The sequence below is a fragment of the Ailuropoda melanoleuca genome, chromosome 1, assembly GCF_002007445.2.
Source record: "Ailuropoda melanoleuca isolate Jingjing chromosome 1, ASM200744v2, whole genome shotgun sequence".
Classification (NCBI taxonomy): domain Eukaryota; kingdom Metazoa; phylum Chordata; class Mammalia; order Carnivora; family Ursidae; genus Ailuropoda; species Ailuropoda melanoleuca.
The window spans coordinates 192,673,150-192,695,053 of NC_048218.1; the positions used below are offsets into that span (position 1 = coordinate 192,673,150).

At 50.5% G+C, this 21,904-nt stretch overlaps 1 protein-coding gene across 10 annotated transcripts in view; it reads right to left on the reverse strand.

The window, feature by feature from the left end:
• Nucleotides 1–21,904, reverse strand: part of PLXNA4 (plexin A4) — a 537,871-nt gene that overhangs the window by 349,298 nt on the left and 166,669 nt on the right. Inside the window, exon 5 of one of the 10 annotated variants that reach the window (XM_034672304.1) lies at nucleotides 397–6,628. The exons of 8 other annotated variants lie outside the window; for them this stretch is intronic. In XM_034672304.1, the coding sequence (XP_034528195.1) occupies nucleotides 6,560–6,628 (69 nt within the window). In that variant the 3' untranslated portion in view covers nucleotides 397–6,559. Of the gene's footprint in view, nucleotides 1–396; nucleotides 6,629–7,468; nucleotides 8,550–21,904 lie in introns of those variants that run through there. One more of the 10 variants, XM_034672301.1, reaches the window with a different exon arrangement.

The window sequence follows — 21,904 nt, forward strand, 5'->3', positions numbered from 1 at the left end:
AATATGTTCACAAAGAAAAGTAAGGAAAAGGCATGATATAAGATATTTATATATACAGTATATGTATTATATTATCGCAACGTTATATATATTTGAAGAACATATTTATAGAAAAAAAGACACAGAGGAATACTTTCAAGTATCAATAATAATTTTCTGAAGGTGGGGCGCCTGGGTCAATCAGTCAGTTGAACATCCAGCTCTGGATTTTGGCTCAGGTCGTGATCTCAGGGTTGTGGACTGAGCTCTGCGTAGGTCTCTGCACTGAGCATGGAATGTGCTTGAGATTCTCTCTCCCTCTCCTTCTGCCCCTCCCCTGCACCAGTGCATGCAAGCACGCATGCGTGTGTGTGTTTCAAAATAATAATAATTTTCTCAAGGTAGTAGGATTTCAGGTGATTTTCATTTTCTCATTTATTCTTTGTATTTTCCACAAACAATATATATCGCTACGATAACTTTTAAAAAGCAATCGGCATTACAAAAAATAACAGTGTTAGGGTGCCACGAAATCAAGCTGAACAGGGGTAGGGAAGTGGGCACTGAGAGGCTCTGGAAGACATTTTGGGCCGTGGGTTGGGACCTAGCAGTCAGCAGACAGCACCAGGCTGGAATCTGGATTTTCCATCTCCCGCTGCTTCTGGCACAGTCAGCCTCCGGAGTCTCTGGGCACGTGAGAAAAATCTCACCCTAAAAGCTTTGCTTTTCCGAATCCTTACTGCATGCTGTGTGCAATGTGCTTTAATCCCCACGACAGCCCTGAGACGGATTCACTAGCTCCATTTTACAGATGAGGAAGCTGAGGTCAGAGAGGATGAGAGACTCGCTTGAGGTCACATGGCTGGGAAGGAAAATTGTCAGGATCTGAACCCAGGGTGCCGGTGGCCAGCCTGTTCGTCAAATCCCCTCCTCTTCCTCCTTCTGGAAGTAAAGCCAAACTTGTCTGACTTCATCGCTATTATTCTCTGATCTGTTCATTCTTCGCTCTGGCTTAGGAGGACACGACTGTGAGGGCTGCTATCTCTCGCTTTCAGCCGGGCCGTGAATACAAATGCCCCAGATTCTCTCACAAAGACCCTGCAAGCTGCACCCCAGGAGAGAGTCCTGAGCGGACACACTATCCCTTCTGGTCTAGCTTCGGTGGATCAAATGAAACCCATTTCACAGTGGCGCCCCTGCCCCCACATCCTTCCCTTGTAAATGTACCGTGGCACGGAGGCCCGGTGGCCCATCCAGGACACGTCAGAATCCCACATACTTCTTTCTCCCCACAGGCCTCGCGGAAGCCCAAGAAACCTGTGCTGGCTGGCAGCCAAACGCATAAAATCCCTACCTTCGCCTGAGAGGCAGGGGAGGGGAGTGCAGAGCTTACCTCTGAATTGCAATGTTACTAGGACCCGGTTTGCTGTAATAATACCAATTAATATCTCTCCCCCTCTTCAGAGTTTCTAGTACAGGATAAAAATAGCGATACACGTGGTGCTGAGATGCAAAACATAATAATGGGAATGTGCAGTGCAAGAGCCCCACTCGATCTTGCCGAGGGAGGAGGGTGAGGGAGCCTTGTGGGAGATTTAGAAGGGCATGCAGAGAACCCGCTGGAATGAAGGGCCTCTGCTCGTCTTGCTCCTCTCCCAACCCTAGGTGCCAGAAGGGACGGCTGAAAGCACCTGTGGGAAAGTGAACATGGCACTGGGCTCAGGATCCAAGATTTGATTGTTGGTTGGGAATGTGCCCACCCAGCCACTGACTACTTTCGTGGCCTTGCTTGAGTCAGGGAACCTCGCCACACCGATTCCTTATCTGTAAAACCAGAATCGGCACACCTCCTTCGCGGGTGGGTGTGCCATTTAAGTGTGGCAACATATAAAAGGGCTTTGCAAATTGTAACGTGTGATTCAAATGTCAGGGCAGGTCTCTAAGTATTGGCGGCAGTCGTGAGGCAGGTGACCTTGGCCAATACAACCATTATTGTTACCAAAATGAAAATCGCCACCAGTCAGCCCCAACCCTTCTCAGCAGGTTAAACCCTGGCATGTGGGCTTGCAGCTTCAAGGCTGTTTTTCAGATCGAATCATCTCATCCTAAAGACAAAGGGGGCCCGCCAGAAGCTGTTTTCTTCATAGCTGTGAGATACTTGGCACAATCATAGTCCACACATATCTTGGGGGCTGGCTTCCCTTTAAGGACCATTACGCCAGGCCTGACGCAGTCCCAGGGGGCCCAGCTGCCATCCATGGGGAGAGTGCAAAGGAAGCGGAAGGTGCCCTCTCTCTTCTCCTTCCTTTACACCAGCCCGCATTCCCCAGGTCTCTCCCCAACAACATAAGACACACAGCTCATATACCAGGATGATTCCATGATTCAGTCTAGACTGCCCACAAAGCAAATGTGTAGGGTGGGGCTCCCTGAGCTCCATGGGGTGCCCCAGAGTCTTCGGGGGACATCAGGAAGACAGAGAGGGAAGCTCTGAAACCACTTTCCCCCTCTCCTCACTTCCCCCAACCATCAACGTCAACCCGACCTGATTTGTATCAATTTTATGTTTGGCTTCCACCTAAGATTTGAAGAATAACTTCTCTGCCTAAAAATCTTCAAAATCTTTGCCCTAGAGGCTTTGCAGAATGATGACTGAAGCCTCGGGAAAGGGGATCTTGGTCCCTGGACTGGAGCAAAGCCACCTGAGGGCCTCTTCCCCACCCAAATAACGGCAACGTTTTCTTTACGGGGAAAAGAAAGTTCCTGGTAACCCCACCCAGAATCTCTCTGGACATGTGGCTGTGGTACCTGAAGATGCGAAGGTCTCCCATCCACCGAACAGCCCTTCCTCCTCTCCCCAGGGCCACGGGGACCAGGCTTGTCAGCCCAGGCTGCATGAGCCCAAATGAGCAAAGTGTGATCACACACTTGGCAGGGCTGTGGGCAGAAGTTTTGAGGGGAAGGAAGGAAAGCAAAAAGACCAAGAGAAGAAAGCCTCTCCCTGTGGAGCTTGGTGGGGGGGGGGGGTTGGAAGATCATCTATGAACCCATCTGCTGCTTTTGAAATGTACATTTTTGGAAAAAGAGGAGAAGGCTAGGGCAGCAGAGATGCCAGTTTAGAGCCAGACAGCAACCCCTTCAAAGGGAGTAGAAAGCATGTGAACCATACTAGGCCACAGTTCTGGCCCACGAGGGCCAGGGGGCCTGGTCGCAACCCAGGAAATTCAGGACGTCAGCAAATAGAAGCCGCTTGGCGTTTCTTCTCCCCCGGGGAGAAAGAAGCCATCAACCAGACAGGCAGGGAGGAGCCAGCCATCACGGCCTGGCTACCAAAGATCTTAAGGCAAAGAGAATGCAAAGAGGTGGGGGTTGCTGCTTCAGTCCAAGGGAGAGGTATGAAGGAGAGGGTAAGCTCTGACACCCCTGGGAGGCTGCAGGCTTCCCCTGCAGGTGACTACACTCTGTTCAGCCTGAGCCCAACCAACATGGGCTTAGAGCCAGGCCCTGCACTGGGGATCCTGCCTCCACGGCTTTAATCACATAGTCTTGGATTTAACTTCTCTGGGCCCCGGCTTTCCTCAAGTGTTCTTGGCATTCGCAAGCATCCTTACTTTGTAGGGCAGTTGGGAGAATTGATTGAATTAATAGGGGCCCAACACCCAGAGCAGTGCCCGCACTTGGCAAGCATGAGATAACTGCTGGCCAGAGTGGGCATGGCTAAGTCCCCCTCGGGTTCAGCCCCACTAACTGAGGAGCATGGGTGTGGGTAACGGGGACAGCAGGACATGAACAGCACCCCAATAGCAATCTCCTCTAGGCATACACCCTCCCATGGGGGCACTGGCTCCACTTCCGTCTCTCCCATCTTTTCCTTTCCTTGATCTCTCCACTTCCCTCTTTTCTAAATTTTTAAAACACTTCCTAAGTTTTCCTCTGTACTCCAGTAGTTTAAAGTCAAATGGCCAAACCATTCATCGAGAAGCCCAAATAAGCATGACCAGGGATGCGGTTGCCTGTTCACAGATTCTTGGCTTTCATGGGCAGTTGGCAGGAGACTTCTGTTGGGGGAAGTTACCAGGCTGAAATGTTTCTTAGCCTCTTTGAGAAATATGCACTTTCGCTACCACTTCTCTGGCCATCAGAATCATTAGCGATTCTCTAAACAACTGCCCACTATTTGTTTCACACCTGGAAAAGCTTCAAGACAGGCTGAGAAGTTACTGGTGGGGAAGGGGGTTGAGATCCCCCAGGCCCTGATTTTCCTGCCTGCCCACTTGTCTCCTGATTCAGCAAATAACCAACAAAACAAGAGAAGGCGCTTCAGCTCCCCCCTCCCTGGAATCATCCCCACAGCTTTGCAGAGAGGCTGGTCTTGGGCCCAAATCAGGTGTGAGGTTACCTACATAGAATGGGGAGCCCCCGGGGTTTGCATTATTTTTCCGGAGCTGAATCGGTCACACGCTCCTGTGGCCAAGGTGACCCATTAGGCAAGAGCTCAGGGTTTTTCTGCCTGAGGCCAGGGTCACTTGCTGACCCCCTCCAGGGGGGACATTCCTGCTTCAGCCCACGTGACCCACCGATCCTAGACTCTGAGGACCATTCACAGTCTGCTCTCAGCAAGGACTTCCCCAGCCTGTTTTCTGGTCTGCAACAGACAGGGGGCAAAGTAACACACAGGGAGTGTAAGGTAACTGCCCAAGGTCACGAAGGAAAAAGCGGTGAACCAGGGATCCAGACTTCCAGTCTCCCCCCGCCCCCGCCCCCCGCGCCGATGGCCCAAGAGAGCTTGCTCCTAAGTGGTGTGGCAGGACACTGTTTCCGTCTTTCTAATACTTTAAATAACCTCGTCATTCAGGACAGCGGTGTCCAAGTGGCAAAATATGCTATCCTTGGATAACCGTGCTGCTGAGAAAACCCGCTTCTTGGCAGTGGGATCCTTGCTCGCTCACTTTGGAATGCCAAGATCCCACCACGGCATAGTGGAAGTATTCCAAATTTCTCAAACTTAATGAAACACCTGTCCCCTAATGCAGCAGGTACCATCAGAGGTAATTACACAGGGTTCTCACATACTCATACACACACTTACACACCTAGACTCCACCTGGCCCTTTGGCTCCTTCCCTGGGTGTATACCTGGATGTGCTCCCATCGATCCTGGTGTCAATGAGCTGAGAGAGCCCCTCCTAGTTTTTAACTCTTTGGAAAACAGTCACACTCAACTCGTCTGCGCTCAACTGGGCCTAAGATAAGTTTAAAGTGATTACACCAGAGATAGGAAAATCTTTACATTCACACCGTCAAAGCTATAACTAATACACACACACACACACAACAGACACACACACACAGGGGATGGTTGGAAATTTAAAATATAATTTATCTTTAGAAGACTCTATTTAGAAACCGTCCCCATTTATTCTTTGCAAATTGATGTTTATTCACACGCCATCCATATCCTGCACAAGTGACTTTTCCTGATCGTGTTATTTGTTTGCACACTCAATCCCATGGAAGCCTGAAGGCAAAAGTTCTCATCTCAACAATCCAAAGAACTGAGGTCAGATGGGGAGGTCTGGGGCTTATGGTGACAAAGTGGAAGAGGCAGACAGAAGCCCAAACAATGTTCCTAACATCCCTTGCCATGGCTGCCGGGCACTGCGCCTTCTCTCCCTCCTCCTGCAGAAGCGTGAGAAGAATGGTATGAGAAGACAGGCAGAGGAATGCTTTAGGACAAGTCATCAAAAATGGCAAACAGGTCCTCCTCAGCTTTTCCAGGAACAATCCCCCCCCCACACAGCACGCATACACACGCTATATGCATATACTGTCACACACACACTTGAAAAGGAATTATATAACACGTCAGCTGTTCCTTTTCACAAGCCCAATTGAGATCAGTCCTGTAAGCATAGAAGCTCGCGGTGAGAGTCCAGGGATTTCAACAGGCAGTGAGAGAAAAGGCCCACTCTCGCTGAGGCTCAGAACACCGGCCGTGGAACGCTCAGAAGCTTCCAGCAAGGACAGTTGCCTAAGATGCTAATAGCAAGAGCTTCCTCTCTGCAGCCTCAAACGCCCCATGTGTCCCAGCCTCACCCCGACCTACACAAAGCTGGATTTGTGGTGAGGAAACCAAATCAAGCTCTAAAATGTGCATGGGCACCCAAACCCCAAATCTTATGTGTCCAGAAAAGGAGAGGGAACACAAAGGTGTGGGTTCTGGGGTCTGGATCTAAGTGTCTTTGTGGGGAAAACCTGGAGCAAACACATTTACCACGCAGGGCTGCTGTGAGGGCCCTAGACTTTCACGTGTAAGGTCTGGGTAGCAAAGGGACCCGGCACGCAGTAGCTGTTCACTTCTCTCTCATCTTCCATCCTGGCTTCCCCTCCCCAGCCCTGACTGATGAAGCCATGATGTTGACTTTCGCAGTGGAATCAGCTTTCGCTGCTGCTGACGCAGGTGAGCCTGATGTAATCACATGTGTCCTTAAAGCAGGAAGCCTTTCCCAGCTGTGGTTAGAAGGAGCTCGGGCTGGAGAGAGGCAACGTTGCTAGCTTGTACAACGGAGGAAGAGGGCCCTCAACCAAGGCACGTGGGCAGCCTCTGGGAAGCTGGGAAGGCAAGGAGGTGGAGTCTCCCCGAGAACCGCTGGAAAGGAAGGCAGCTGTCAGACACAGTGATTTGAGCCCAGGGAGACCTATGTCAGACTTCTAACCTACCGAACTGTAAGAGAATAGTCCATGTTGTTTAAAGTCCGTAAACTCGTGGCAATCTGTTACACCAGCACCAGACTAAGACACTCACGGCTGGTCCCTGGGGAGGTGCCTGGTGCTCCCTCCCCTCACCCCTCCACTGTGGACTTCTCTCAAGGTGCCCCTGGCCGAGTCCTCACAGCGGGGAAGCTGGTCTACCTCACTTGCTACTTCTGTGGCCCACCCTGGCCCAGCTGCCCCCGCCAGAAAAGCCCTCTCCTTCAGTGTCAGATGGCCCTGTTCCCTGACGAAGGTATTCCCAAGGCTTGCTCTAAATTCCTGGCACCCTTCGAGTTCCAGACTCATTTATCAGAACGACAGAACATAGACACGCGGGAGTTGTGAAGAGGAGAGGAGCTCTTTCAGGCTCTGGGGCCCGATGTCACCCCCTGCCTGCAGGCAGACTTGCACAGCGCCGAATACAGGTGTTCGCGATGCAAGGCAACTGTCCACGCGCAAGAATGGGGAAGCGACGTGCCACTCCTCACTGATGCCAGGCACATCCTCCAACTTGGCTCGTTTCTTTTTTTAGGATTGATTGGTTGGTTGATTGATTGATTGATTGATTTTAGTGAGAGAGAGAGTGGGGGAAGGGACAGGGAGAGAGAGAGAACCTCAAGCAGACTCCCACTGAGCAGGAGGCCAACCCAGGGGGGAGGCTCCATCTCATGACCCTGAGATCATGACCTGAGCTGAATCAAAAGGCAGATGCTTAACCCACTGAGCCATCCGGGTGCCACCCGCCCCCCTGCCCCAGGTTTTTTTTTTTATTTTTTTTTTTAAGGTTTCCAACCCGGCTTTGTACTGGTCCTTTAAGCTGCCAGGAACTAGGCAGGGTGGTGGGCACAGAGGCAAATCTTTAGAACAGGGAACCTGGGAAGCCAAAAACGGAAGGGAGAACTGTCAGAGAAGAAGGAAGCCTTGTCAAGAGACAACAGTGGTGGCAGGAGCTGGGGCCCCTGCGGGGCTCACCCCAGCTGACTCTCTCCCAAGCCTGCCAGAAACCCTGGAACCCAGTTCTGGGCTGTCAGCAAAGACAAGTTCAGCACCAGTGATCTCATCTTGCAGAACAGCCCCAGGGCCTCACAGCGCTCTGGGAAGCATCACTTCGACAGGTTGGAAAGTAGACGTCACTGCTGGTCCCATCACGTAGGTGGAGGGGTCCTTCCCTCAACTCATGAAAGGGAAGCAGGTGCAGGAGATGGCCGGGGTTGGCACCGGGCAGCAGGCTGTGTGAGCTGGTGCTCTCGGGCGAGCCCACAGATACCAGTTCTTAGCTGGAGGTGAGTGGCAGGCAGGAACAAACTGTGAAGTGGTGGCTTCTGTCCCTGTGAACCTCCCCCGTGCTGACACCAGGACATGATGTGACGAGTATTTATAAATGCAGCAGCAGACAGAAGGTGGGGGAGGGCCGGAGCTCATTCCCTCTGTTGTTTACTGCAAATAAGACTGAGACCCTGCAAACGGGGGTGATTGTCCCTCATCCCTCAAAGTGAGTCAGCAGCAGAGAAGGATGAGAATTTGTCACCGAGCGCAAACCCAAATTCCTGCCACTGGCTCAACACGCCTCTCCATGGCACTGCAATTGTTTTCCTGGCTGATCTTAGCTGGTGATTTTTGCTGGCCAGTTCCCCTGAGGTTTTTCAGTATGTTTCAGGGACAGATTTTCCCTCCTTCTCTGGTACAAAGAGCCCACAGTGGCTTCTCCAATAGTGCCCCAAAGTCACAGCAGGGTAGTGGCAGGAGGGTTCTTTGGTTGGGATGAGGACCCTTGGCTCCTGCTTCTGTAGCCAATGGATAGGGCCCCACAAACCTTGCTGGTGGAGGGAAGGATGAAAATACTATGAATGGACCCAGTAGCCTCTGGAATAGAAAGAAATACACTTCTAAATAGCAACTAAACATCGGCATTTCTAGAAGGGCAGTCCATACCATATTGCTAAAGGTGTGGGTAGTGATGGTAAATAAATGTTGTCCCATCAGAAAGGCCAAGTTTGCATCCAAGCATGCGGAAGGTCACTCCCATGTCAGATTCAGTCCTATTAGAGCAGATTGACTCCCAGAGAACAAGGGCTGCGAGTCTGGTCAATTCCACCCTGGGAAGTGCCAAAGGGATGTCATGAGGGGCTCTCAGGGAAATAAAAACATCCTGATAATTTGGGGGTGACCACCAAAATAACATCTCTTCTGCCAAAGTCCATATAGACATCGTTGTGGTGGAAGGAAGAAAAGTAAGAAAGTTCTGCTAGCAACTTAGTCCAGAACTGACAGCATCTCTTCAAGTAAAGATGCTGGGGAAAGCTGCAAAGAGAAACTGTGACCCAGGGCAAGAAGGCACACCTGGAAGGGGGTGTTAGGACTACACAGCAGGACCCACAAGCTGAGAGGCAAGGTCAGCCCTGGGAGCAAAGTATTGTTAGAGGGGTCAGACCCAGAGTCCTGGGCCCGTGTCCCATCACACACACACATACACACACTCCCGCAGCACTGGGACATTGAGAGAAGAAACAAAATCAGTTTGAATTGTGAATCATTTATCCTGTAGCGGCAAAATGAGATTTCTTTTCTGCTGTTCTTTTAATTAAAAGTCGGCTCATAAATCAAAGACCTTGTTTCCAGCCTGCAGGAGATGGTAGGAGGGAACCCAAGTTCAGCGCTGAGTCTGCCCTGCCTGCATCCCCTTCTCATCTCGGTTAATCACCCGTTAGAGCGCCTCACATGTCCTAGGAGCTCACTGAGTGGCCAAGCGTGGCTCAGCTGAATTACTTCGTTCACCTTCCTCACTGGGCTTCTGAAGTTCTGCCAAAGAGACCTTGAGCAGAGTAAAATCCCGCAAGGACTGGTTAGTGCATCTATTTGGAGCTTCTGAGTTTTCCCCTAGAGACCCCCCTCTCTGAAGACCTTCCACACTCCCTGCCTGGGTTCACGTGGGCCTTTATATCCATGGATATTGAAGACTCCTCTTAGAAGTTTACTAACCACAGAAAGTCCTATAATCCTCACCATCTTCCTAATTTTTATTCTTTTTTTTCCCTCCTGGTGAATCAAAGAATACAGACGTGAAGTCCTATTACCCCTCAGCTCCTTCGTAAGAGAGATGGAGGGGGCATATATCAATATACTCATTGCTCAAATAAACAATTTGTCCAAAGTCAGAGGTGCTGCCAGCAACGCAGTTAAGATTTCCCTACTGTCAATTCCCACTCTTCATGTACCATGCGGGTCTGGTTCCTAACCGTTGAGAGGCCTGGGTAACCGCAGATACACACTGGGACAAACTGATACAGACCTGGACGTGAAGACTGCAGGGATGCCTAGGAGCGGGTGTGGGGCACAACAGGGTGGCACTCAGTGGCTCCTTTTGCTCCTTCTCACATTTCTCTGGCTCAAGAGAATGGCTGCCATCACCACCAAGGAAGTGTGTTGTTCTCCCATTTTTTAAAGAAGACTTTATTTATCCATTTGAGAGAGAGAGAGAGAGAGCACAAGCAGGGGGAAGGGCAGAGGGAGAAGGAGAAGCAGACTCCCTGAAGAGCAGAGAGCCCGACACAGGGCTCGATCCCAGGTCCCCGAGATCATGACCTGAGCTGAAGGTAGAAGCTTAACCAACTGAGCCACCCAGGTGCCCTATTTTCCCATTTTTGAGCTGCTCCTCACCTAGGCACCTTGAAGTGCTTCATGTACCCACACTTACGTGCCTCCATACTCTGGCGGGGAGGAGGAGCAAAGAAAAGGAACCACTTATAAGAGGAGGCATGAAAAGAGAGCTTTCGGCTTCCTGCTCAGAATCTACCCACGAGGGGCGCCTGGGTGGCACAGCAGTTAAGCATCTGCCTTCGGCTCAGGGCGTGATCCCGGCATTGTGGGATCGAGCCCCACATTCAGGCTCCTCCGCTATGAGCCTGCTTCTTCCTCTCCCGCTCCCCCTGCTTGTTCCCTCTCTCGCTGGCTGTCTCTATCTCTGTCAAATAAATAAATAAAATCTTTAAAAAAAAAAAAAAAGAATCTACCCACGATGCCACAGGCCTCGCTCCCACTGTACTCACCCCCTCCCCAAGCCAGAACCGCCCCTGTGCTCCTGCCCTCGGACAGAGTCCAGACAAAAGCAAAGGTCCCCTCTCGCCTGTCCCCAGACCCAAGTCCCTCAAAAACAATCAAATTTAAAGCAGAGAGATTAAATTATCGCTAAGCTAATTATGGGAATCACACTTAGGCTGGCTGCCGGGAAGCGAGGTCAGCAGGCAGGAGGCATTAAAATGAAAGGCAGATGCCAGAAGCACTTAGAAAAGCAACTGGGAGACTCATTACCTCCCCACACACATGGAGGAGAAAGAACCCACTCTGATGTTGGAGACGCTGTCCATCTGGGCAATAGCATGTTTGACAGCTAAATAGCTCCACTCTGTCATCATCTTGAAGCCAAAGTGGGCGAGTCAGAGGTAAACTGATTAGATGGTGCGCTGCTAATTTCCCAGAGAGAACACGAGGGAGGTGGGGATCGGCCAGAGAGGGTGGCACGCAGGAGGAGCGGCCCGGGGCTTGAGTGCAAAGAGAAGGGTCTAGCTCCTGAGTGTGCATGCCAACAGGTACATGTGGGGACTAGGCGCAGGTGCGTGTTTGTGACGTGAATGTGTGTGTAAGTTTGGAAGGGGGCAGACGGTCATGCACGTGTGGGCATATGCCTTACTAACATGGAAACAGAAGGTGGAGAGCTTAGAAAGGATCAGAGGGCCCCTCCTGGCACATTTGCAAAAGGGCAACTGCTCCCGAGCTTTCTGTGATTGCCAAGGCCCTCACAATCGCCGCCACCAGCTCAGCCATGAAAATACATATCATTTTCCCCGTGATGGATGCTCGATGACTCTCATGCATCATCAGTATGATGTAAGTTTAAGACATGTCAGCCAAAAAACTGGCAGTCTACAAAATAAGTTTGAGAGCTAAAAATCAATATTGTTCAAACCAATCAGCAGGATGGTGTTCTAGGCTCAGAATTCCAGCTCTGCTCTTCTCCTGCCTTTTCCAGAGAGCAGTGGATGGTGGGGAGCCCTGATAAGGAGGTCCACGCACTGGCCTTGAGTAGGTAGCCAGTGGGGGAACCAGATTGGGTTCATCGCCCAGAGGAATGGAATCCAGGGACCAGAGGTCCTGCCTGTGTCCAGGATGAATTTTGGAATTCACAATTAGAAAAGCAGATTCAGAGAGGAAAGTGGAGGAATCTTTGGGGGTTAAGTTACTTAGGGAAAATTAATTTGGGAGGCTCTATTTAAGTGCAGGTAAGAGATATGCTTTAACAAATTTGGGTAATGGAATTACCCTCAGGGACACTGGCAGAGCATTGTCTGATCTTTGTATTTAAGTAGAAAAGTGTCCTCACTCTTACAGAAAACTGAATGCAGGGCAATACAAACACACAGAGCCTACCTAATAGAAGGGACCGAACAACTGTAGTTTTGGTTTTAGGAGGAAAAGCAAATCACAAGAAAACCAGCTGATAGAGGATTTAGTTTTTTAAAAAATCTCTAACAGGATGTCTGGAGTTGATGATACGAAATCAGCCATATCCTATACTCCTTGCACATTTTCTCCAATATTAAGCCAGAAGAGACCACCGATCTTTAAGCCAAGAAACATCTAGCACATTACAGATGACCAAGTTGATATTTCTTGACTCAAGGTGGACGATCACACAAATAGTCTTTACGGTAAACTGTGTTATTGACAAAATGTTCTCTGCCACTCTCCGTCCTCCCTGTACACCTCCCTGTACACCTCCTGGGGCAGGTGTCTATTTCCGTAGCTCTGCCATCTCTCCTTTCCTCTTTCCCTTCTGAAGGAAGACTGGCGTGTCCCCAGACAGAGGGGCTTCAGTCTCTGTCCCAAATACATCACGTGGAGCATAGCCACCACCCAACCAGGGTGCACATGAACGTGAGCTGGAGACAACCTTTATGGTGGTAAACTACTTAGACTTGGAGGTCATTTGTGATCACAACGTAATGTTGCCTAAGCTAGCTGACACACCTCGACACACACCCAGAGCTATAAGCCTCCACAGTCAGTCTTCAGATATGTTGGTTACCTTTGGACAGGACTGTATGGGGTCCCGGAAGTCTAACTGGGAAGATTTAGATGCACTGGGACAAAGATCCAGCTATATTAATCAACTGTTTTTTATGTGAAGAGAATAACCTGCTTTCAGAAGAAGTTCTCAGCTACGGATTTTGAAACATCTGATTGCCTGTGACTTCTAGGTAATCAAAACAGGACTGAATAAAAACTCAAACTGATAAAATGGATACATGATGTGTCCTTTTTGGAAAAGGATTCTTCCACGTGGAAGAGGATTCATTGGCTTCCTTAGATGGAATCGTATCTCTTGCCCAGAGCCCATGACTTTTCCACTGGAGGAAGAAAAGCCCACAGCCTAGTTGAGGCATGAAGTAGTCAGTGCTGCCAGCTTCCCTGTGGCCTTGATGCTGCCCAGATCACAGTGGGGTCCCACTCTTCACTGTCCTGAGCTTTGGGCTCTGCAGTGAACAATGGAGATAATGTCACCTGGTGATGGGTGTCGAGTGGTGGCTTTGGGGGAAAAGGTGCCCCTTAAGTCACTGTCCGTCAGGTCACCAAATCTAGAAAGGAACTGTGGAGCCAGGGCTGCCCCAGTTCTCTCACTAGCCTCACAGTGGTCCTGGGTGAATTGGTCAGAATGATGTTTGTGAGTGGACATTTGTGAGGCACAAGCACAATACGACGTAATGACAGGAGCAACAGGCAAGAGCTGAGAGGTGACAGTGGACAAAGACAAGCAAGCATAAGACCAAGGGCATAGCCAAGAAGCTCGGGTTAGGGGGATGGGCATTTGGGGAGAAAAAGAAGGCGGGCTGGATTGGTTGGGGGAGGTGCTCAAAATTGACCAGGAGTGATAAAGAGATGGTGTAATTAGGTCCTCAGCTCCACAGGGCTTGCAAAGCAGTTCTGGGATCTAAGGAGAGGCAGCCATCTTCCAAATGAGCCAAGACAGGGACCCTGGATGACTCACAATGGGAAAAACCATCAAGAACCACGACACAAGTTCCCCCAGGCTGTTGGGAGAGAGCGTGCGGGTGAGAAGCTAAAGACAAAGACACGCCCGAGTGTGTCCTGGGCAGCAGGTCAGTGGCAAATGGACAAGCACAGCTTGTCTGCTTCCCAGAAAAGCTCCGGCCCTCCCCAAGGCCGCCACCCACTCTGCTGCGGGTTGGGGCTCCGGCACAATTGCTCCTCCAGAGGGAAATCGTGGAGGAGGGAGAGCTGCCAGGTAGGTGGGATTCCTATTGCTTCTCAGGTGGGAGGCGCTTCCTTGGTATTTAAATTTAGCCAGGGCCCTTGAGGACTCAAAATGTGAGGGGCCAGGGCTGAAGGGCTGAGTGGCAGGACAGTGCAGCCGGGTCATTTCCATGCCGGGCGACAGGCAGGGGCCACAGAAGCCTGGATGAGGCAACTGTTCTCCTTCTCCTTCTTTTTTTTTTTTTTCTTCCCCTAGGAAACAGATAGGATAGATGAATCTGGCAAAATTCCTAGGACAATTAAAGAGGGGAGCACCTAGAGATGGGCAATCAGTTATAACCAGCCAGGCTCAAGCACCAGGCCCTGAGCCGGCACAGGAGCTGAGGGAATGAAAGGGAGTTTCTGGCCAACAGGCACACTGGCCAGCTGCGGGAGGCCAGGTGACCACCTTCTGTCATGGTTGTGGAGGTGACGTTAGCCCACAGCCCGAGAGCACCTCAGTAGAGTCCGTGATATTAGCATACATGTGACTCAAAGGGCAGACCTTAGATCAAATCTAGTGACCTCTGGGGAGTTATTCAGTCTCTTGCCTCATGTGTAAAATGGAGGTTGTAGAATTTACCCCAAAGGAAATGCTGAGGATTATGCACGGAAAATACCTAGAACAGTGACTGGCACTTCCTGGGCGTTTGAAGCACTATAGTTCCCTTCCCATCCTCTTTCCTGCCAACCCCATCACTAGGAAAATGACCCCTTCCTAAAGAAAGAGGTGATTCCCAATTGAGGCAAAGCCAAGAGCCATAGATTCTCTGAGGCCACGAAGAGCTCTCCGCAGTTACTGACTTGACATCAGTCTCTCATCCGCCATCATAAACCATTACCGATTCTCTAAGATTAACAGAGCACCTGGGGCTGCCTCTCTGAGCTCCCAGGTGAGTTTCTCAGCCTCTGGCCCTGGGCATGGCAGACCACATGGCAGGCCACATGGCAGGCCATCTTCCCATTTTGTCTCTGGGTTCTCTGACATTTCTGCACAATCAAACCCCAGGGAGCCGGAAGCCGGATTCAGTGCTCTGTCCCTGAGCCGGGCTGTGCCCCTTCTCGTGCCACTAGCAACTAACTGGCAGTTTAAGACTATTGGCTCGGGTGCCCTCCAGGGCCCAGACACAGAGCCCGAGGGTGGTCAGCAGCCTCTAAAAGGACCCCGGTGGCCCCTGCTTCCCAGTATTCAGGCCTCTGTGGAAGCTGGAAGCCCCTCCCCCTGAAGGTGGGCCGGGCCACATGACTGACAGCTCTGAGGAACAGAACACAGCAAAGGCGATGGGATGCCACTTCTGAAATGAGGTTTCAAAGAGACCGTAGCTTTCAGCTTGCTTACCCTCTCTCGTCTCTCTCAGCTGCCGTGTTGTGTGAGGGGTCACTGTGGAGAAGCCCCCATGATGTGTCCAGCGAGGACCGGAGGCAAGCCCATGGCTATGTGAATGATCTTAGAAGCAGATCATCCCCGTTTCCAGCCCCAGGCGACACCCTGACTGTAGTCTGTCAGTCACCCCAAACCAGAACCACCCAGTGAAGCCTTGCCCAGATTCCTGACGACAGAAACCATGAGATAATAAGTGTTGTTTTGTCTAGGGCTCTACGTTTTGGGGCAATCCATCGATAAATAGTGCCCTTGTGTCACCTGGGGCAGGACAGAAGGTATGGAGTGACTACAGCAGACTTGAGATAGTTATTTTAAAATCCTCACGAATGCCCCTACGCGAAGCCAAAGCTGCTAAGAAAAACACCGTGACACCCCCAAGAGGCCAGCCATGTGGCCACATTCACAGAAGTCACCTGCTCACGAGTAGGGACTAGAAGCAGACACTTCAATCCAAGCTCCTACCGGTGGGTCCTGAGTCAGTCCAGCTGACTCCATCGAAGTTGGCTGAGAAAGTACAGTGATTTCAGGAGACGAAGACCCTCCCCTGCCCCTGCCCTCGCTGAGAGCCTTCACCACTACGGACAGAAAGACGCTCTTCTCCTCTGATGCGGGTCCTAGCAGGCGCGAGCCTGGCAATAAGGGGCCATTTGCAGCTGGGGGCCCCGTCCTCTTCTCGCCTCTACTCCTCCCTCTTCCTCGGGTACGCCATGTCTTTCATCCTTCCCCATCTTTGTTGTCTTGGTTACATGGCCAGACTCCTGATATGCTGCTAGTTTTCATTTTAATGATATGTTCTTGTAAAGCACAATATTTTACTTCAATTGCATGTGTCACTGGATAAATTCCTCCAGCGTGTCTGGCATTGAGCATCAGCTGACTGAGTGCGCTCTATGATTTGGGGGTGTTTCTGCAGCACTCTCTTCAATTTTAACGTCTTTGCATTTTAATTTATGATCAGGATCATTCTACACGAATGTATATATATACACACACACATATGATTCAAAAAAGTGGCAGACATGTATCAGTAAATCTTGACTTGGCAAAGCTTATTTAAGACTATCTCCTTAAATCATGTGCAGTACTAATAATCATTTGGAAAATAAAATGACAAGTGTTCTGCGGTAGTATTTTCTGGAGATCTCAAAGTGCATTTCTAGAGGATGCCAGGAGGAGAAGGAGACAATGCCCCAGCTTACAGGGTCAAGCTGCTCTGAGAGGGGCTGAGGCCGGAGCTCTGTCGTGAGGACACCTCCCCAAGCCTGCTCAGGTCTGCTCTGAGAGATCACTTGAGATCCCCCCTACCAGGGAGGGACATGCGGGAACTAGGGGTGGGCCCAAGGGCAAAGTAGTGAAAAGTAGCAAGGGGCAAGAAGTGAGTGCCAGTGGGGATACACTTATGTAAAAAGGATGATTGAATGGAGACTTCATATCACTCAAGAACAGAAGATATGCCCATGAGGACATCAACCAGCTCAGGCTCCTCTCCGCGTGTACCAGATATGGCATGGACTAGAAGGCTTAAACCCCAGCAGGGGAGACTGCGCAAGGTGGGAGAGGGACCAGAAGTGGGCAGTTGGCATGAGGTGAGGTCGGTCTGAAGGCCAGTCCTGGGGTCCCCAGGCCTGAAGGACTAATGACAGAACAGCCATCTCTTGTCCCCGCTGAAATGCGAGATGAGGGGAAGGAGTATGCCCCCCTCCCCCCAGAACATCTATGACACTCTTCCGTCTGCAGCACCTTCAACCTCAGCTCCTCTCCACATACCCCACAGCCTCACATCCACACAGGCTTCATACCTGCAAAACCAGCAGTGGGAACTGCAGAAACAACATGACAAAACAATCAAACAAAAATGCTTTGATGGTCTTTTTCCACCATGGAAACTGTCCAGCATTGATTCTTCCATATTTCTTTTCCTTCCTGCTTAAGTACCTAACCACATGCAAACCAGCCAGCAGCTCTGTTTGAAGAGACTCATACCAGAGCGCACTGACCAAATCCTACACCAGATAATGCACCTGCGCTCTAATCTCAGGGTCTCCAGGCAAGGTGGGGTTCCAACATTCTATCTCCATTTGATTTCGTGATGCCTTCACCCGTTCAGAGTCCTATGTATGGTCTGAATTTCTTTTTAAAGTTGACTCAAATTTCCAGCGAGTGTTAAGAATTCTCAGATACATTTAGGAAGCTGCAAAGCAGTAGCTACACATCTCTGATCTGATATTGCTCTGTGACTTGAGCATTGCACACACGCACACACACACACACACACACACACACACACACACACGGCATCCATTCCTAAGAACTTATGGTTAGAATGATACAGACCCAGGTGGGTCTCTCTCTACCACACTCCACTTCTGTTTGGTTGCCCTTCTGGACCCATGGTCGGGGTGTGGGGGAACACAGGCAAATCGATTTCAAAATAGGCTCAAGGAAAAGATAACTTAGGCAGATCACGTTAATGTGCATACTAATTCCCAACAAGAATGATTTTCGTGATATCCACCCCTGTTGATTCTCATGCTGACACAGGCCGAACTCCTAGCAAGAGAGGCTGGCAAGGCTCGGCATGTCACGCGCGTGGGTACCTATCCTACCACAAGCCACGAATCAGACCAGCTCGAGCTCTGCTTAACCAGAATCCACAAAGTGCTCCGCCCCTTAGGTGTGAACAGTTTAACCTAGCTAAACATTCAGCAACGATGCAATCACAAAATGAAAGGAGCAATCACACCTCCAGTGGGAGTTTATGATGTTTTGGCTCACGATGAACATTAGTCTCTCTCACCTAATGGCAGGCAGTAATTCACTGCTGAACAGCAGCCTTAAAATATGATCACTTAGTGGTAGGAATCCAAAGGCATGGGAAGAGGGTTCCGGCCAAAATAGTTAAGCAAAGAGATTTTTGTCCTTCTGAGGCAACACCGGCCTCATCACCCCAACTTGGGACAAAGATTTTTCAGGTTTATACAGATACGCTAAGGCATATTGGGATGGTGTTTGCCTTAAGGTTTTTTGTTTTGTTTTTTTTAAACCCGGAGTTGAAATTTTAACAGTCTATGGGTTATTTCTAAGTTCCTAAATACTTCCTTGTGACTGTAGCATTTCTATGCCACGTTTCTTAACAGCATTTGCCTATATGCTCGCCATGGAAAAGCTGCCCATACCGGCCATCTCACACACACACACACACACACACACACACACACACACACACACACACATCAGAAAACATAAAAGACATCCAAATTGGCACTTTCCTCACCTCCTTTCCCTCTGCCTCATGTGATGTGTGCACTAAAGGAGTGAAATTATGGTCATCAGAGGCAAGGTTGTAAATGATGAGGACCCACACTTTTCAAACAAATGGAAAGGTTAGTAATTTTGAGGGCAGCCTATGGATCGCTACGGTCTAGCTCCCAGACCCCAGAAACCCACAGCAAACCTCCAAGCCCTCCCACCCATCCTTCCCACCTCAAGTCCCTTGTCGTATGGCAAAGAACTCTGCACGGGCCTTGATACACACAGGAGATTATTACAGGGCTCAGAGAAGACAACTCTGTAATTATGGCTACAGTATGATTTCCATTATTCTCACCCCCTGGTTTCAGCAGCTCACAAAACTTCCCGCAAAATCCTCTTGCAGCCCCAAAGCATCTCACTGCTGGGCCTCTGCCCAAAAGGTGAATGTGGTCTGATAGCCTCTGGGAAAAGCAATACAGAGTTCTGGCAAGGAAAGGGGAGTGGTGCTCAGCGAGCAGGGGTGGTGGGAAATTCTATTGTTCCGAAAAAATAAATAAACTGGCCAGTTTTGCTTTTTATTATTTCAAACAACAGACTCGGCGGCCCAGCCTTCCTTTCCCAACTCAGACCGTCCCCTGGGCCAGCGGTGCTGAGTCCGCAGCAGCCATAGCTGGGCTCCAGCAAAACTATTAAAAAGGCTGCCACTCTGAGCTTCTGGGGCAGAAAGTTTGGCTGCCCCGACGGCCCGGCTTTCCCCAGGAGGGCCGCTGGCTCATTCCCCCTCACATGACCCTCTGCTCTTACCTCTCAAATGTTTATGCTTCAGCAATCCCACCATTGCTCTGGAAATTAAATGGAACGTCCCAGGTGGCTGAAACAGAACTGTTCTTCTATACACTCCCCAAAGTAAAAAAAAAAATGGGAATGCCAGCCTGATGTTTATAAAGCCCCAAGTCTCCTTGCCAGGTATTGCTTGTTGTTGCTGGCCTGGCTGCCCTCTGGGGACACTTGAAGGCAAGGCTCTGCTTACAGGCTGCCCCGTGAGCAATGTCTCTGTGCACTGTGCGTGCCCGGACTCCCAGAGGTGTCCTCAGCCCACCGGATGGAGATGTGCTGCCCTCTGACCTCCCATCAGGGGCCAGGTTTCCACAGGTGCAAGAGAGCCAGCCCCCACTGACCTCGAGCCGCCCTCTAACCAACAGCACACATTTGCGAGTTGACTGTCTTGGGTTTACGACGTAGCCATGGCCGGGAAACACGTCTCCTTTTCTCCCCCAAGAGAAAATAACTGTCTGTTCTGTTATGTGCACTGAACTCTCAATGTTTATTTCACCGACACCAGCTCCTACAGAACCTACTTACACAGTCTTGCCAGCAAGTAAATGGCCCGATGGTACAGGGCAGGAAGTTCAGCGGGTGCGAATCTTCTAGTGCACTGGGGTAAGTTACTTCTCCATTGCACTGAGATTGGGCTCAGTGGAGAAAAGAGTTAAGGCACCCCAAATTGTCTTGCTTACTTTTACTCTCCATAGTGCTCATTTACCCATCATGCCAGGCAAAGCAGGTCAACAGACATCTCATCAAACGAACTGCATATGGGAATGCCTTTGCTATTTAGAACTCCCTTTTCAAGCAAACCAAACTCGCCAAATCATAATAAAGAATGAAATCATCTGAGCATCCAACAGAAACACCCTCGAGGCCCCTGCTCCAAAGCCTGGGCTCTTCCCTCCTCTGTTTATACTGAGGCTTATCGGACACAATTTCAGTCGGTTTGGATGCCTGAGTCTCAGCTCACGGAAAGCTGGAAGCCATGGACGGAGGCAGGCGGAGAGAGCGGAGTCGGCCCGGGCTCCTGACAGCAGCTGGAGGTGACGAGCCACGGTGTGCACTAGACGGAGAGGCAAGAGGCGGCCCCGCCCAGACAGGAGACGCGCCAGGATGACACACCTACGCCTTGCATGTGGCATCTTCTGGGGCGTCCACGAGGTTCGGCTCAATGCCTGAGCCAAAATCACCACAAGACGCCAAGGCAGCGGCAAAACATTCGTTTGTGTTTAATAGAGTCTTTGCAGAACAGCAGGGAACTATGAAATACAGTTGCTAAAGCTATGTAGATGGTTACTCGCACCGTGCATTTGACACGTGAGGCCGTCCACTACAGTGCCACCGTTAGCTCTCCGGGCAGTACCAGATGGTGGCACGCCGCCCGCATCAGCCTTGTGGCGCCTCGTGGCATTTCACCAGCACAGGCTTCCTCTTCCAGATACTACCCGTGTCATTACTCCCCACACATCCCCCACCTCACACACACCTCTTCCCGCCTCCCCCCTCCGTACTCTCACACTCCAGCCCCACCGCCTGTTCCAAGAGATGTAGAATTTAAAGAAAGAAATGCTAGCGAGGCTGTTACATAGTAGGATGGGAGAGTAGGCAAAGTCTTCTAGATTTGCCAAGGACATGTCCCCTTGACCACATGCAGCTGATACCCAGAGACACAGCAAAGAGAAAGTAGAGCTCAAAGCTGTCTCAGACCGGGCAGTGCCCCATGTGGAATCACACAATATCCAGAGAATTCCAAGGGAAGTCTAAATGAGACAAGTAGGAGTTCCACATGGATTCACCAATATTTCCCTGGGACAAGACTGAAGTGCAGTTATCAGCCAACACGAAACAGAAGGTACGGCATTGTCTTAGGAAGGCTTTGGATCCCATCAAGGGGGGCTCTCTAGGGCACCAGCTCCAAGTCACTGAGATGAGAAGCCTAAGCAGAGATGCGTGAGAGGAGTCTTGGATGGAAGGGTTCTCCCAACACTGCTGAGGGGCCAACATCACCCAGTATCCCGAGGCCAGCAAGCTTCTGGAGGACGAGGAGGAAAAGCTCATGTCCCAGATCACACCGTTCTACTCCACCTCGAGTAATTTCTGGGCCCCCACAACGCCCACAGTTTCCTCATCCAACGATCTTAACTTAGCCCGGTCAGCAACTCCAGCAGGTCCTGCACTTTCCTCCATCTGTTTCCCTCCACGGATTCCAGATGGCTGCACCAGTCAAGAGGGCCGAAGCAAGGGGAATAGGTACATAACTTGCCTCTGCCCACCTTCCCCAACCAACTGAGCAAGCCTTTGCATTAGGGCACAAAGCCAAGCTGGACAGAGCAGGCCGTTTAGGACGGCCTAACGAGGCAGGGTAAATCCTCCACGTGCACACCAGCTCCAGGGAAGAGG